At 44.3% G+C, this 16,241-nt stretch overlaps 2 protein-coding genes across 4 annotated transcripts in view; both read right to left on the minus strand.

Moving 5' to 3' along the window:
• Nucleotides 1-16,241, minus strand: part of LOC137438594 (mitochondrial adenyl nucleotide antiporter SLC25A24-B) — a 67,834-nt gene that overhangs the window by 49,423 nt on the left and 2,170 nt on the right. For 2 of the 3 annotated variants that reach the window (XM_068133774.2, XM_068133773.2), the window contains exons 2-3: nucleotides 6,401-6,534; nucleotides 6,127-6,253 (exon numbers count right to left, since the gene is read on the minus strand). In XM_068133774.2, the coding sequence (XP_067989875.2) occupies nucleotides 6,127-6,253; nucleotides 6,401-6,532 (259 nt within the window). In that variant the 5' untranslated portion in view covers nucleotides 6,533-6,534. Of the gene's footprint in view, nucleotides 1-6,126; nucleotides 6,254-6,400; nucleotides 6,631-16,241 lie in introns of all 3 variants that reach the window. The other variant, XM_068133771.2, reaches the window with a different exon arrangement.
• Nucleotides 13,738-16,228, minus strand: LOC144888595 (uncharacterized). The gene has a single exon (XM_078767076.1). It carries the CDS (start codon nucleotides 16,114-16,116, stop codon nucleotides 14,893-14,895), a length of 1,224 nt encoding a protein of 407 aa, XP_078623202.1. The 5' UTR covers nucleotides 16,117-16,228; the 3' UTR covers nucleotides 13,738-14,892.

The raw sequence follows: 16,241 nt of genomic DNA on the forward strand, positions 1-16,241 counted from the left end.
AACGATATATAGCAGGATATCTCAAAAAGTTGTGAACGGACTTGGACGAAACTTGGTGGAGAGGGTGTGCGTGTGAAAACGACTAATCGTTTCGATTTTGGTGAAGATCTGAATAAGGATAAGGCTACAATAATTATTTAATTTTAAAGTGATTCTTCACCATTGAGAGATCGGGTGAAAAGCGATATATAACAACAACAACATGCATTTTAAAGGCCATTTTCCCTGCTAGAGCGGGGGTTAGCCTTGCGGTCCCCATGACAATCTTCTCCATTTTGCCCTATTTTCTGCATCTCTCCTTGTTAACCCCCTTGCCCGCATTTCTTCTTCCACCATCTTTAGCCAAGTCTTTCTCGGTCTTCACCGTCTTCTACTTCCTTCTACATTCATTTCCATCACTCTTCTCAACCAGTCACTTTCATCCTTCCTCAACACATGACCAAACCATCTCACCCTGTTCCTCTTCACAGCGTCAATCACAGGCTCGATTCCCATCATCTTTCGCAATTCATCATTTGTCTTCTCTCTCTCAACGATACTCCGCACATCCGTCGAACCATTCGCATTTCCACCCTTTCCAACCTTCGTTGCTGCTCTACGTTCATTACCCATGTCTCGCTCCCATAAATCATAACACTTCTCACACATGCAGCATACACCTTTCCCTTCAGCTTCAACGACACTCCGCTCATCATCAGCACGCCACTCAATTCCCGAAACTTCTTCCATGCACATCTCACTCGAGCAACCGTTGCCGAGTCTGATCCACCTTCTCCATTCAGCATGTCTCCGAGGTAGCAAAATGTTTTCACACCTTCCAGCTTCACGCCGTCTCCAAGATCCAACTCAACATTTCCTCCATCTGCAGCTCCCTCTGTGCACACCTTACATTTGAATGTAGCGGCCACACTGGTTAATGACCCTCTCAGACCACTACATTTTTGATGAACCCACTCAGCACACATTGTACACTGAATGGAGTTCACTCCGACACCCTTCCTACACACAGCACAGGGCCACTTCCCAGTTCTTTCCACCTCACCACATGCTTCACCACTTGCCATCACCTTCGTCTTTCCGATATTCGCCTTCAGACCTTTTGTCTCCATACATTCCTTCCACGTGTTCATCTTTTCCTTCAGTCCATCCATACTTTCCACAATCAACACCAGATCATCTGCATACAACAACTCCCACGGTAAACCCTCCTTTACGTTCTGAGCCAGCACCTCCATCACAGCTACAAATAGTAGTGGACTTAGTACCGACCCCTGATGCACTCCCACCTTCACCTCAAACTCACCACTGTTCCCGTCCTTCGTCCTTACAGCTGTGCGCGCTCTTTTGTACATTGCCATCACTACTCTGATCAACCATTCCTCCACTCCTAACTTCCTCAATGCCCATGTCAATACTTTGCGTGGAACCCGATCGAATGCTTTCTCCAGATCAACAAACCCAAGAAACAACTTCTTCCTCTTCTCCATGTACTTCTCCTGCAACTGCCTCACAATGAAAAGCGCGTCTGTCGTTCCTCTTCCTGGCATAAATCCAAACTGCATTTCGTCGATCTTCACTTTCTTCCTTATCCTCCTCTCCAACACCCTTTCCAATACCTTCATTCCATGCTCCAATAACTTTATCGCTCGGTACGAGCCACACTCCAGAGGGTCACCTTTCCCCTTGTATAGAGGGACGAGGGTACTCAGTTCCCAATCCACTGGAATGCGGCCTTCTTTCACCACCAGATTACAGATCTCTGTCATTCTCTTCACACCCCAACTTCCTGCTGCCTTCAACATATCTCCCACAACTCCCGTCGGCCCTCCCGCTTTTCTACCCTTCATTGCTTTTATCGCTTCCTCAACTTCCTTCTCAGTTATCTTCTCTGCCGGTCCTAAAACTGGGCTACTCTCTATGTTGCCATCCCATTTATTCTCTGTATTCAACAGCATTTCCATATATCTTTTCCATCTTCCTTTAATTCCATCTGGGTCCACAACGATTTGTCCCACTTCATCCTTCAAGCAGCTCACCCCCATCACATCACACCTCTCTTTCGCTATCTGCTTTGCAATCCTGAATACTGCTTTCTGACCCTCTTCCGAATCCAAGTGTTCTCCGAACATTTTCCTACATACATGCCTCCTGCGCCTTTGCTACCTCTTTCTTTGCAGCCTTCCTGGCTGCCTTATAACTTTCATGCTCTGCTGTTTCTGCTCCCGTACCCTTCGCCTTCTGCCACTCCTTGAACTTCTTCCTCTTCTCGTCAATCCTCTTTCCAACTTCATCATCCCACCACCATGTTTCCGAGTGCCTCGGTGGTCCTTTTGTCCATCCACATACCTCACCAACGGCTCCCAACAGACTAGCTTTCATTGACATCCAACCACTTTCAAGCTCAACCACATCATCCTCGACCCTACTCAGCCTCTCTTTTAATGCCTCCCTTACTGTCACCTCTTTCAACCTCCACACCTTCATTCTCGGTTGGTACTTCACCCGCCGAGCTCTCCTCGCACCTTTCACCCTTACGTCGCAGACAACCAAGTGGTGCTGTGAAACAGCCTCCTCCCCCGGGATCACCTTTGTGTCTCGGAGGTGCCCCCTATCTCGCCTATGCACCATCAGGTAGTCAACGGTTGTCGTCGACCCACCTGACGTGTATGTAACAAGCTTATTATCCTCTTTCTGGAACTGAGTATTACAAATCAACAAATCAGCTCCATCAGCAAACTCCAAAATGCTTTTTGCAAACTCCAATCATCAGCAAACACAAACTCCATCAGCAAACTCCAAAAAGCGATATATAACATGATAATTAATAAAAGTTATGGACGAGTTATGACTAAACTTGGTGGATGAGTTGGGTAGGTGACTAGGACAAGCCGATTAGATTTTGGTTCAGGTCCGAATCCAGATCCGGCCTATCAGTGGGATACAAAACGTAAACTGTTCACCAGGCATGCTCTCTACTGAGTGCAGTTCTAGTTAAAATTAGGATAGTAATCAGAAGATTAGAATATGGCAAATGTAGTATGAATATTAAGGATTTCTTATTCTTCTAATGAATGCATATTTGATCACGATTCTATTGCGACTTTGCCCTGCTGGTTGCATCATTACTGCGGCGCAGTTGTGCCTTTAACGCAGTGGCCGTGTCCATTCTTGCAGATATTTGGAATTGGGCCAGGATGTTAGCACACGATGACCTGCGGGATGGAACACCTGGCTTAATGTCCCCCTAAAGGACGGTGAAATCGGTGATGAAACGCCAGGTGTGTGAAGCACCAGGATGGCAGATTGGAGTTGGGCTTGGATTCACACACAGACGAGACAGCTCAAAGGGGAGTGCACTACCTTGGAGCTATCCTTTCGGCACAAAAAAAGGATTAAGGGAAGCAGTTGGACATTCAGACATTACATTGCAGTACGTTTTCTTTGAAGATTGTACAAAGTAAGTGAAACTCTCAGTAAGGACTTAATCAGGTGGCACTTAGAAATGTTGATTATGATTAGAGGTAGACAGCAGGTAATCATAAAACGTATTTGTGTTTTTAAATTTTTTAAACCACCTTTTTTTTTTTTCAATAACTTTCCAAGTCGATAAAGGAAATACAGTAGATTTGGCTTTTGAATATTTTCTGGAAGCTTTTGACTAGTTTTTATACAGAGAGTACCTAGCTAAGCTCAAGGCAAATGGGATACAAGGTACGCAAGCCGAGTGAAAAGAGACTCAAAAAAACAGGTAACAGGAAAGTATCAAGAAACAGGCTGTTGGTCCACAGGAGTCAGTTTTTTTTTGGAATAAAGAATCAAGGCTCATGGAAAAGTGCGATGACAGATGGTTAAAAACAACCCAACATACTGACCGGTGGGGCAATGGGGCAACCAACAGATGTCCATACAAGACAAACGAGGCAATGAATGAACAGGAAAAGAAGAAAGACAGGAAGGGAGGAAACACAGTATGTCACGAGTAGGGGTGACATGAGATGGTGGTGGACCGTGTGCTTGAAGACCTGGAATGAAGAGTACCATCTCCACAAACAGGAGAAGAAAGGAAGCAAAGAGTGGAGGTGAGTGGAATAGGTCTGGATTTTTGCAGTTTAACCAAGTGGAGATTACTAGAACAACACACGTGTACTGGAGGAGCTGAGGCGAGTTGTGGTGCTCAGAAAACAGAAGGAGCTAGACCAGAGAAGAGGAGGTAAAAAAAAAGAAAGAAGAGAGGGGCCACTGACTTGTCTGCGACGTGAGGGCGACAGACTCTGTTCTACCAACCACCTCATCATGGGAGAGGCCAATAATAAATTCCACAGAATCCAGGAGAAACAGATGTGATGATGTGATGCTGTGGTGCCAGCCCATAGGGAAGAGATGTACTCCACCCATTGAGCTACGGTCAAAGGCCATGTAGGTTGTGAGTAGTTGTGATTTTTCAGTTGTGGTTTTGGCTTTGTAGTCCAGATTTGCTATACTGTACAGGTGGATGGGAGAGGTTATGACTAATGGTTAAAGGCCCAGAGGTTCAAGAGATTCAACCTCTTCGAGCAGCTGACCATGGAAATAGATATGTTAATAGTTCCATTTGACAATCCTTCTGGGCCGACGAGGTGAGACCAAGAGATTTGCCACAATTGAAGGACACGTTCCATTTATGAGACCAGCATCTAATCAATTCCACATCAGCAAAGAGTGAAGCAGTTCCTGTCTGCCTGCGAGTCGATTGGGTGGACTGTATGTGAACTCATCTGCAAAAAGGAAGACCAGGTTTCCCAAAGCATTTGAGTCTCCAGTTCTGCTATTTGTAATTTTTATACAAATAATCTCAGTGAAGGAGTGGATATTGTTTCAGTTAAATTTGCACACAAAGCGAGTGGTGAAAGCAAATAACTGGAGCAAAATGAGACAGGAGCAGAATAACTTGGAAACTTTAGAGGAAGAGGAAAATACATTGGAACAAGGAGCTGATACTCTAGATCCCCCGCCTTTTGGGTGGTATGAGGAATAGATCTGTGCAATATGAAAGCTAAATGTTCAATGGTTTTTGGAATATCTCATGCACAAGCCAAGTTACCGAAATGGTTGCCATGGCAACATAATTCAGCCAATCACCACCGTGATCTAATCAGGTTGAGATAATGTCATGAGGAATAGATATCTGCAATATGAAAGCTAAATGTTCACCAGATTTTCAAATATCGCGTACACAAAAGTAAATGGACAGATGTTCGGTCGGTCGGTCGGACGGAGCTCATTTTTTAGGGAAATGTAAATTGAGGGAAATTTTAATTGAGGGAAATGTAAGGTAACAGGAACAGGAAGAACCAATGGCAGGAGAGGAACAGCTCAGAGGAAGGGTACTCAACTTTGAGCTGTCTAGTCTGGGTTCGGTTCTTCACCTGACAACAATTCACCTTAGCATTTTACAGGTAGGGCATTACCTCGAGTGCACAGTCACTTACCTGTAACATCTACCACATAAGGTATCGCGAGCGTTATGTGGTAGACGCTAAAGCTGTTAATATCTTTCAAAGAAGAGTAGGCACATGATTGCCAGCGCTTTCTGGGCAAATTCCAAAATTTTGCCCTATACGTGCTGTGATAGGCCAAAGCATGGGCATGATGGTCCAAATGGCCTCCTCCGGTGTCAAAGTTTCCTTGAATAAGTTTTGTGTGTATAAGCATCTCAAAGCAAAGATAAACAGAAGAATATAGATTTATAGGATGAGTAAGAGATGAACAAAGTTGGGTGCCTTGTCTGGTTTGGCTCCCTTTCCTCACTCACTTCTACTCCTCAGAGTGACATTCGTCATTAACGCAATACGCGCGTGCGTGGAATCCTCTTCACGAAGAAAGAGAAACCCCAACTGTGGACATGATTAATTGGCTCATCATGGTGGAGCTATAAAACATTCATCGCTGCTAAACTTCCTTCTACCGGCTTCCGTGTTACCGATTTCCTTTTTCTATTTCGTCCACTTCTCCTTTTTTTTTTAAATCTCCACCTGTACAGGTGTTTGCTGCTTTAGCACCTTGCAAGTGAGGGTTCCTGAACACATTAAAGGACTTTGGAAAATGTTGAAAGTTTAGTGGTGATTTTTGGTGAAAAGCAGGCCTCACCATCGTTATTCCGGTCCAGGCTCTTGAAAGTTAACCTCAGTTTCTTTTCGTGTTCCTTCAAATAGCGTGTGAACTCCTCAAGGTCCAGCTTCCCATCCTTGTTGGTATCGCCAGCACGGAGTATCACCTGCGGTAAGTCAGGCTGAGCATCATCTTGCTGCGACAAAACTTGTACCTCCAGGAGTAGCATAGCTTTTAGTAGCATCACACTTCCGATAAATTATATACGGCAGCAAAAAAATTAAAATAAACAGATATAAAAACAAACACCTACCTCTCCGGCGTTCTCCTGAACAGGCGTCCCGAGAAGCTGCAGCCCGGCCCGCAACTCCTCAATATCAATTTGGCCGTTGCCATCGGTGTCGAGGCGCTCAAAGAGTTCCCGCATGCGCTCCTCGCTTGTCATAGCTGGCGGCCCCATGGCCAACAGTCAGACACAAGAGATAGATGGGAATTGGTGACACGGAACCAAGGCAATCACTCCAGGTGTTGCTTCATTCGTCACTGCAAAATGAATAAGGACATTAAACTGAAGGAATAATGAGGGAAGCACCATTGGCATACGAGAAAATAATTAACTTAGGATTACTTACTTACTTACTTATCCTCTCCGTCCCAATGGAACATAAGGCTGCTACAAGCTTTCGCCATTTATTTCTATCCTGAGCGATATTCTGTACCTCATACCATGATAGGCCCTTCCCCTCCAGATCAGCTACTATTCTCCTACGCCAAGTTGTTATTGGCCTGCCTGTTTCCTCTTTCCTGGCTGTGTCCATCCCAAAGCAACATTGGGAATTCAGTCAGGGGACATTCTAAGCAAGTGGCCAAGCCATCGGAGGTGACACTTGATTTCAAGGGCAATGCTGTGGCAACCGGCGTTTTCATGCAAGTCTCTGTTGGATATCTTATTGGGCCAGAAGATATGGCAGATTTTCCTAAGTCATCCATTGTGGAAAGATTCCACCTTGCTCATATCTGACTTACTCACCTGCCAGCACTCATTGCTATACAGAAGAACAGACTTGACATTGCTGTTATAAAGTCTTATCTTTGTCTTCAGGCAGTACTGCTTCGACTTCCAGGCAGGATGGAGTTGAGCGAATGCGTTACAAGCATTGCGGAGTCTGGCCTCAATGTCTTTCTTGGCTCCATTGTCTTTGTTGATGAGACTGCCGAGGTATGTAAATTCATCTGCAGTCTCTAGGGCTTCTCCATCTACAGTAATGGGTTCCGAAGGTGAGGTGTTGATGTTCATCACCTTGGTCTTGGTGGTATTAATATTAAGGCCTGTCCTTCTGGCGAAGCTCGCTAGCCTGTCAGTTTTTTCTTGCAAATGCGTGTTCCTTGATGACAAAACAGCTAAATCATCATCAAAGTCAAGATCTTCATGTTGGGTGGAAAGGGTCCACTGGATGCCTCTGGGCCTATATGATGTGGTGTTCCTCGTGATCCAGTCGATAATAATCAGAACGAGGATAGGTGATATAATACAACCTTGGCGAACTCCAAACTCCACCGGGCCCCACTCCGATAAGGAGTTGTTCATGATGACACCACATTGAAAATGTTCATATAATTTGCTTATTAGAGTGAACATCTTCTGTGGAATTCCATAAGATCTCGGAATCTTCCACAGGCTCGCTTTATGTACATTACCGAAAGGCTTCTTGAAGTCAATGAAGTTGATATAAAGAGGTGTATTCCAGTCTAAGCATTGTTCCGTAATGTTACATAATGCAAAGATTTGGTCGATGCACCCTCTTCCTGCTCTGAATCTTGCTTGCTCATGGTCTCAACTTGGTGTCAATAACCTTGCCGATTCTGTTGAGGAGTATCCTACAGAAAAACCTTGCTGGGGATTGAAAGTAGTGTTATCCCCCGCCAGTTGTCACAGTTACCAAGATCGCCTTTCTTGGGTAGCTTGACAATGAGGCCTTTTGTCCAGTCAGCAGGGATAATATCCTTGGTCCAAACTACTTTGAAGAGGTCAGTGAGCACCCTCGTCGCAGTACTGATGTCAGCTTTAAGCATTTCCACGTGGATGGAATCGATGCCAGGGGCTTTTCCACTCTTCATGGCTTTGATGGCAACTCTGACTTCTTCTTCAGAAGGTGGCTCAATGTTGAACCCAAGGATATCCTCTGCTGGTAGATGATCAGCTGGTTCATCTGGATCTGGGCTGTTCAGGACATCATGGAAATGTTGAACCCATCTTGCTGCTTCCTGCCCCTCTGTTGGTATAACATTCCGTATTTTATCTTTCACAGGGGCAGTGATTGGTGTTTTTGCCAGACAGTTGATTGGTGATCTTATACACCGTGCTCATCTCTCCCCTTACTGCGGCCTGGTCAGCTTCACCAGCTAACTCCTCTAAAAATGACCTCTTGTCTTTGCATGCACTCTTCTTCCTCCACCAGCCTCGGTAGCTTTGTGCTCAACATATTTTCCTTCAATTGCTTCCTTTCCTCAATTTTCTTCCATGTTCCAAGTGTTAACCATTCTCTACATTTTTTCTTTCTAAAACCAACGATGGTTTCTTTGTATACCTCTTTAATGGTGCCCAATTTCTTCGTGACATCTTGGTCTTCTTCCTCTTTTTCAGTTGCTAGTGCACTAATATGCTTCCTCAGCACTATGACAAAATCTCTTCTGTTGTCTTGAGACTTGAGTTTGGCAATGTCTAGATGTTTACTACTTTGACTCTGTGTTTCTGCCTTTCGGAGCTTCAGCTTCATAGTTGCTGCAACTAAATAGTGATCACTGTTGGCATCAGCGCCACAAAAAGTGCGTACGTGCAACCTGAAGGACCAGTTGCTGTCTTTAGTCTGGCCCTTCACCTGAAACCTGTCCGGCTTGGTTAAACCTGCCAAGGTCCAGGGCCCGCAAGGACCGCAAGTCATGGGGACCGCAAGGCTAACCCCCGCTCTTGCAGAGAAAATGGCCTTAAAATGCCTGTTGTTGTTGTTGTTTTGTCCAGGGCCCCCGCCGGCATCGTTCTCAGGATCCCTAACTTAGGATATGACCTTTCAATCGTTTTTGCAGAAACCAATAAATACGGTCACTACCAAAAATAAACCAATCATCTCAAAGTGGCAATTGGTAAAAAATATAAAAATAAAAGGCACTTTGTTTTCATTTGTAAAGCATCTCATTCATCTTTATCGACACGAATAAAGGTTCGATAGTTATTTCGGATAAAGTCACATTAGATGATTGAAGGATTGTGTGTGTATGTGTGTGGGTGTATGTGTGTGTGTATATATATATATATGTGTGTGTGTGTGTGTGTGTGTGTGTGTGTGTATATATATATATATGTGTGTGTGCGTGTGTGTGTGTGTGTGTGTGTGTGTATATATATGTGCGTGTGTGTGTGCGTGTGCGTGTGCGTGTGTGTGTGCACGGGCACACGTAAGGGGAGGGGGTTTGATCTTTTTTAGTAAGAGCAAGTTTAGGTTTTTTTTCCCGAATTGCCTCCACATCATTGTTTAATACAGATGGCCACAGAAACTGTTCATTTCATTGAGCAATTTTCAGTTGGGTAATCGCCCCGCCACTCCGCCCCTCCCGTTTTTTGGTTTTGTAACATCAGTTGGGATGCAGAAACCAAACTTTTAAAATGTTTATTTAAATAGCATAGTAGAGCTTAGTAGAATTGGCTGTCGGTGATAATGATATGCCCACACGATAAGCTATAAAAAGAGGGGTTTTACAGTTCCCCTGAACCAGGTAATTGAACGAGCCTCCGCAAAGTCCTGAATTGTTGATTTGAATGTGCAAGGATTTTCACAAACTCTAGAAAGGTATGCCATCGGAAATACAGGCATCTCAATTCTGATGAGATCAAAGCAATAGTTCATCTCAACCTCAGCGGAGATAGTACCAACGTTATTGCAGACACAATTTGGTCTTACTACCTCATGTCTACGTCATATGATGGCGAGGTAGACCGCCATGAATAAACCAGTGGCATGTCTTCATTACCGAGGGTTGGCAAAGCCAGCCGATTAAGAGACTAGAAGATCCTACCCGTCACTTCGCTGATGAACCAATTCGTCGTCACCTCCCTTGCTGTGCTAGAGAGGGGAGGGGCTGCGGGGGGGATGGGGGAGAGATATACTGCATATACATCTTATGGGGAGGCTTTGACAGGCCCCTCCATTTTGGGGGGTTGGGGTGGAGAAATATTGCTTTAACCTCAGTGTTGCCCAGGTGAAGAAGGAAATTGTAATACACTCTGCCACCACCACCAGGTGGCGGGCGCTACACAGTACATATTTACATAGAGAATTGGCGCTCCCCCTCAGATATGAGTATGTACGATAATATTACATACCATGTATGTACAGCGACTTCAGAAAGTATTCACGCCCCTCGACTTTTTTCCACATTTTGTTGTGTTACAGCCTGAATTTAAAATGGGAATTTTTTCTGTCACAGATCTACACATAATAACACATAATGTTTCAGTGGAATATTTTTGAGATAATTTCAAAATAATTATGTAAAAATAATTTACATAAGTATTCAAACCCGTGAGTCAATACTTTGCAGAAGCGCCTTTGGCAGCGATTACAGCTTCGAGTCTTCTTGGGTATTGAGATTGAGAATTGAGAAGTTTTTGTCACTGATCTACACATAATGCCCCATAATGTCAAAGTGGAATTATTATTTCAGAAATGTTTACAAAATAATCAAAAATGAAAATCTTGCATCAATCGGTATTCAACCCCTTTTCTATGACACTTCAAATTAAGCTCAAGTGCATCCAATTTCCTGTGATCTTCCTTGAGATGTTTCTACAACTTGATTGGAGTCCACCTGTGGCCAATTCAATTGATAGGACATGATTTATATAAAAACACACCTTTCTATATGGGGTTCCACAGGTGACAGTGCATATCAGAGCAGAAACTCTACCATGAAGTCAAAGGAACTGTCCATAGAACTCCAAGATATAATCGTGAGGAGGCAAAGATCTGTGGAAGCGTAAAATATATATAACCACCTTTAGAGGCCATTTTTCCCCGCAAGCGGGGGTTGGCCTTTTTCGGGGACCGTGGTGGTTGTTGTTTTGTTTTTTTGGTCCCCTTTTTAAAGCAATGTTTTACGGCCGGATGCCCTTCCTGACGCCAACCCTTTTTGCCGCCTTTAACGACAAACAGGGAATTACCAGTGAACTGGTACTCAAAGGGTATACAACAATTTTGAGTGTTGAAAGTTCCCAAGAGAGCAGTGAGCTCCATTATTAGGAAATGGAAAGAATATGGAACTACCCAGACTCTTCCCGGAGCTGACCGTCCGACCAAACAGAGCAACCGGGTCCAAAGGACCTTGGTCAGGGAGGTGACCAAGAACCCAATGACCACTGACAAAACTACAGAGTTCCTTGGTTGAGCTGGGAGAACATGCTGGAAGGACAACAGTCTTTGAATCTTGTTTCTTGTTTCTCACAGAATATGGCAAAGTTGTTTCTCACAGTTGTTTCTCACAGTCTGAGAGTCCTTTAGGTGCTTTTTTGCAAACTCCAAGCGGGCTTTCATGTGTCTTTCACTGAGGAGAGGCTTCCGTCTGGCCACTCTGCCTTAAAGCCCAGATCGGTGGAGTGTTGCAGTGATGGTTGTCCTTCTGGAAGTTTCTCCCATCTCCACACAGGATCTCTGGAGCTCAGCCAGAGTGACCATCGGGTTCTTGATCAGCTCTCTTACCAAGTCCCTTCTCCCCCGATTGCTCAGTTTGGCCGGGCCGCCAGCTCTAGGAAGAGTCCTGGTTGTTCCAAACTTCTTCCATTTAAGAATACTAGGGCATGCCCGTACTATATATATATCTAAAATTATATCCCCCCCCTCTATTTACATGAAATGGTTTGGTCCAAAGCGAACGGCTTGCGAGTACGGTGACAATCCCCCCCCTCTATTTACATGGAATGGTTTGGTCCAAAGCGAACGGCTTGCGAGTACGGTGACAATCCCCCCCCTCTATTTACATGAAATGGTTTGGTCCAAAGCGAACGGCTTGCGGAGTTTGGTAAAGAAATCGCCATAGCGTGCACAAACGCGCAGGAAAGCGAAAGAATCGCAATTAGTTTTAATTAGTTTTAAAACATAGTTTAACGCCAACATAGTTTGCCAACGTGAAATAAATGAATACGCTCTCAAATGTGCCGTCCGAGGCAGAGTCTGTTCGCCACGTTCGGCACACGTGATAACTCGCTGCTCTCTGATTGGTTGAATCGTTTTTTGGACATAGCTCGGTAACTACTTGTCCGATTAATATGAAACCTTGAAAAGGCACATCCTCGGGTCCCCAGCAATATACCTGGCAAGTTTCAAGTATATCGGACCCGTGGTTGTCGAGAAACAGCGGTCACAGACAAACACACAGACATACACACATACACACACACACACACACACAGAGATTACTGGAATTATAGATAGACTAGGGCATGCCCGTACTATATATATATCTAAAATTATATCCCCCCCCCTCTATTTACATGAAATGGTTTGGTCCAAAGCGAACGGCTTGCGAGTACGGTGACAATCCCCCCCCTCTATTTACATGAAATGGTTTGGTCCAAAGCGAACGGCTTGCGAGTACGGTGACAATCCCCCCCCCATCTATTTACATGAAATGGTTTGGTCCAAAGCGAACGGCTTGCGAGTACGGTGACAATCCCCCCCCCTCTATTTACATGAAATGGTTTGGTCCAAAGCGAACGGCTTGCGAGTACGGTGACAATCCCCCCCCCCCCCCTCTATTTACATGAAATGGTTTGGTCCAAAGTGAACGGCTTGCGGAGTTTGGTAAAGAAATCGCCATAGCGTGCACAAACGCGCAGGAAAGCGAAAGAATCGCAAATTAGTTTTAATTAGTTTTAAAACATAGTTTAACGCCAACATAGTTTGCCAACGTGAAATAAATGAATACGCTCTCAAATGTGCCGTCCGAGGCAGAGTCTGTTCGCCACGTTCGGCACACGTGATAGCTCGCTGCTCTCTGATTGGTTGAATCGTTTTTTGGACATAGCTCGGTAACTACTTGTCCGATTAATTTCAAACCTTGAAAAGGCACATCCTCGGGTCCCCAGCAATATACCTGGCAAGTTGCAAGTATATCGGACCCGTGGTTGTCGAGAAACAGCGGTCACAGACAAACAAACAAACACACACACAGACACACAGACACACACACACACACACACACACACACACACACAGAGATTACTGGAATTATAGATAGATTATGGAGGCCACTGTGCTCTTGGGAACCTTCAATGCAGCAGAGATTTTTTGTAGGCTTCCCCAGATCTGTGCCTCGACACAATCCTGTCTCTGAGCTCTGCAGGCAGTTCCTTTGACCTCACGGCTTGGTTTTTGCTCTGATAAGCATTGTCAGCTGTGAGACCTTATATAGACAGGTGTGTGCCTTTCAAAATCATGTCCAATCAATTGAATTTACCACAGGTGGACTCCAATCAAGGTGTAGAAACATCTCAAAGATGATCAAGAGAAATGGGAGGCACCTGAGCTAAATTGAAAGTGTCATAGCAAAGGATATGAATACTTATGTCAATGTGATATTTCAGTTTTTTTTTTTAAATAAATTTGCAAAACTTTCTAAAATCCTGTTTTCTCTTTGTCATTATGGAGTATTGAGTGTAGATTGATGAGGGAAAAATGAATTTAAACGATTTCAGCATAAGGCTGCAACATAACAAAATGTGAAAAAAGTGAAGGGGTCTGAATACTTTCTGAATGCACTGTATGTGGTCTGATGAGAGAAAAATTGAATTATTTGGCCTGAATACAAAGTGCTACACCTGGAAAAAACAGATGACAGCTCATCACCCATGTAACACCATCCCTACCATGAAGCATGGTGTGGCAGCATTATGCTATGGGGATGCTTTTCAGCGGCAGGTAATGGGAGACTTATAGGGATAGAGGGAACAATAAATGGAGCCAAATACAGGCAAATCCTTGAAGAGAACCTGCTTCATGGTGCAAAACCCCTCAGACTGAGGTGAAGATTTACATTCCAACAGGACAATGACCCCAAGCATACAGCCAAAGCAACACTGGAATGGCTTCAGAACAAGAATCTGAAAGTCCATGAGTGGCCCAGTCAAAGCCCAGAGTGGAATCCCATTGAGAATCTGTGGAAAGACTTGGCGATTGCTGTTCACCGACGTTCCCCATCCAACTTGACAGAGCTTGAGCAAATCCACAAGGAATAATGGGACAAACTCCCCAAATCCAGATGTGCAAATCTGATAGACATACCCAAGAAAACTCAAGGCTGTAATCGCTGCTAAAAGCGATTCACCAAAGTATTGATTGATTCAAGGGTTGAATACTTATGTAAATTAGATATTTCCTCATTTCATTTTTAATTATTTTGTCATAATTTCGAAAAAAAAATTCCACTTTGACATTATGGGGTTTTATGTGCAGATCAGTGACGCAAATCTCAACTTAATGTATTTTAAATTCAGGCTGTAACAACAAAACGTGAAAAAAGTCAAGGGGTGTAAATACTTTCTGAAGGTACTGCACATACATGGTATGTATTCTTATCGTACTTTTTCATACAGGTAGCATTAACAAACCTTCTTCATGAGCTGTCACAGCATAAAATGGAAATACAAATAAAAATTATAATTAAAATATGGAAAATAATTATTTAGAAATCGAACGAAGTTATGATTCCAACAAATTCTATTGATAAATAAATAACAACAAAGATACTGAGGTTGTATTACTCTTCCTTCCCTTCTCTCTTCCTCAATTCCTCTTGCTTCCCTTCACTCGTCCTCAATTCATCTTGCTTCCCTTCACTCGTCCTCAATTCCTCTTGCTTCCCTTCACTCGTCCTCAATTCCTCTTGCTTCCCTTCACTCGTCCTCAATTCCTCTAGCTTCCCTTCACTCGTCCTCAATTCCTCTTGCTTCCCTTCACTCGTCCTCAATTCCTCTAGCTTCACTTCGCTCTTCCTCAATTCCTCCAGCTTCCCTTCACTCGTCCTCAATTCCTCTAGCTTCCCTTCACTCGTCCTCAATTCCTCTTGCTTCCCTTCACTCATCCTCAATTCCTCTTGCTTCCCTTCACTCATCCTCAATTCCTCTTGCTTCCCTTCACTCGTCCTCAATTCCTCTTGCTTCCCTTCACTCGTCCTCAATTCCTCTTGCTTCCCTTCACTCGTCCTCAATTCCTCTAGCTTCACTTCACTCTTCCTCAATTCCTCTAGATTCCCTTCACTCATCCTCAATTCCTCTAGATTCCCTTCACTCATCCTCAATTCCTCTAGCTTCCCTTCACTCATCCTCAATTCCTCTTGCTTCCCTTCACTCGTCCTCAATTCCTCTCGCTTCCCTTCACTCGTCCTCAATTCCTCTCGCTTCCCTTCACTCGTCCTCATTTCCACGAGCTTCCCTTCACTCGTCCTCAATTCCTCTATCTTCCCTTCACTCGTCCTCAATTCCTCTAGTTTCCCTTCACTCGTCCTCAATTCCTCTAGCTTCCCTTCACTCGTCCTCAATTCCTCTAGTTTCCCTTCACTCGTCCTCAATTCCTCTAGCTTCCCTTCACTCGTCCTCAATTCCTCTAGTTTCCCTTCACTCATCCTCAATTCCTCTAGCTTCCCTTCACTCGTCCTCAATTCCTCTAGCTTCCCTTCACTCGTCCTCAATTCCTCTAGCTTCCCTTCACTCGTCCTCAATACCTCCTGCTTCACTTCACTCTTCCTCAATTCCTCCTGCTTCCCTTCACTCTTCAATTCCTCCTGCTTCCCTTCACTCTTCCTCAACTCCTCCTGCTTCCCTTCACTCTTCCTCAATTCCTCCTGCTTCCCTTCACTCTTCCTCAATTCCTCCTGCTTCCCTTCACTCTTCCTCAATTCCTCCTGCTTCCCTTCACTCTTCCTCAATTCCTCCTGCTTCCCTTCACTCTTCCTCAATTCCTCCTGCTTACTTTCACTCTTCATCAATTCCTCCAACTTATCTTCACAACTCCTCAAAATTTTCCTTTTAGGAAGGGCAGTGTTACCTTCAACACCGCTGCATCACGCCCAACCCCAATCCTATATTAAATGTCGACAACTTCCAGCCT

This window comes from Myxine glutinosa, chromosome 13 (assembly GCF_964187855.1).
Source record: "Myxine glutinosa chromosome 13, kmMyxGlut1.1, whole genome shotgun sequence".
NCBI lineage: Eukaryota > Metazoa > Chordata > Myxini > Myxiniformes > Myxinidae > Myxine > Myxine glutinosa.

Bases quoted from the DNA above. Each gene is read 5' to 3' on its own strand.
- LOC144888595 (XM_078767076.1), bottom strand. From the start codon at position 16,116: ATGAAGAGTGAAAGTAAGCAGGAGGAATTGAGGAAGAGTGAAGGGAAG.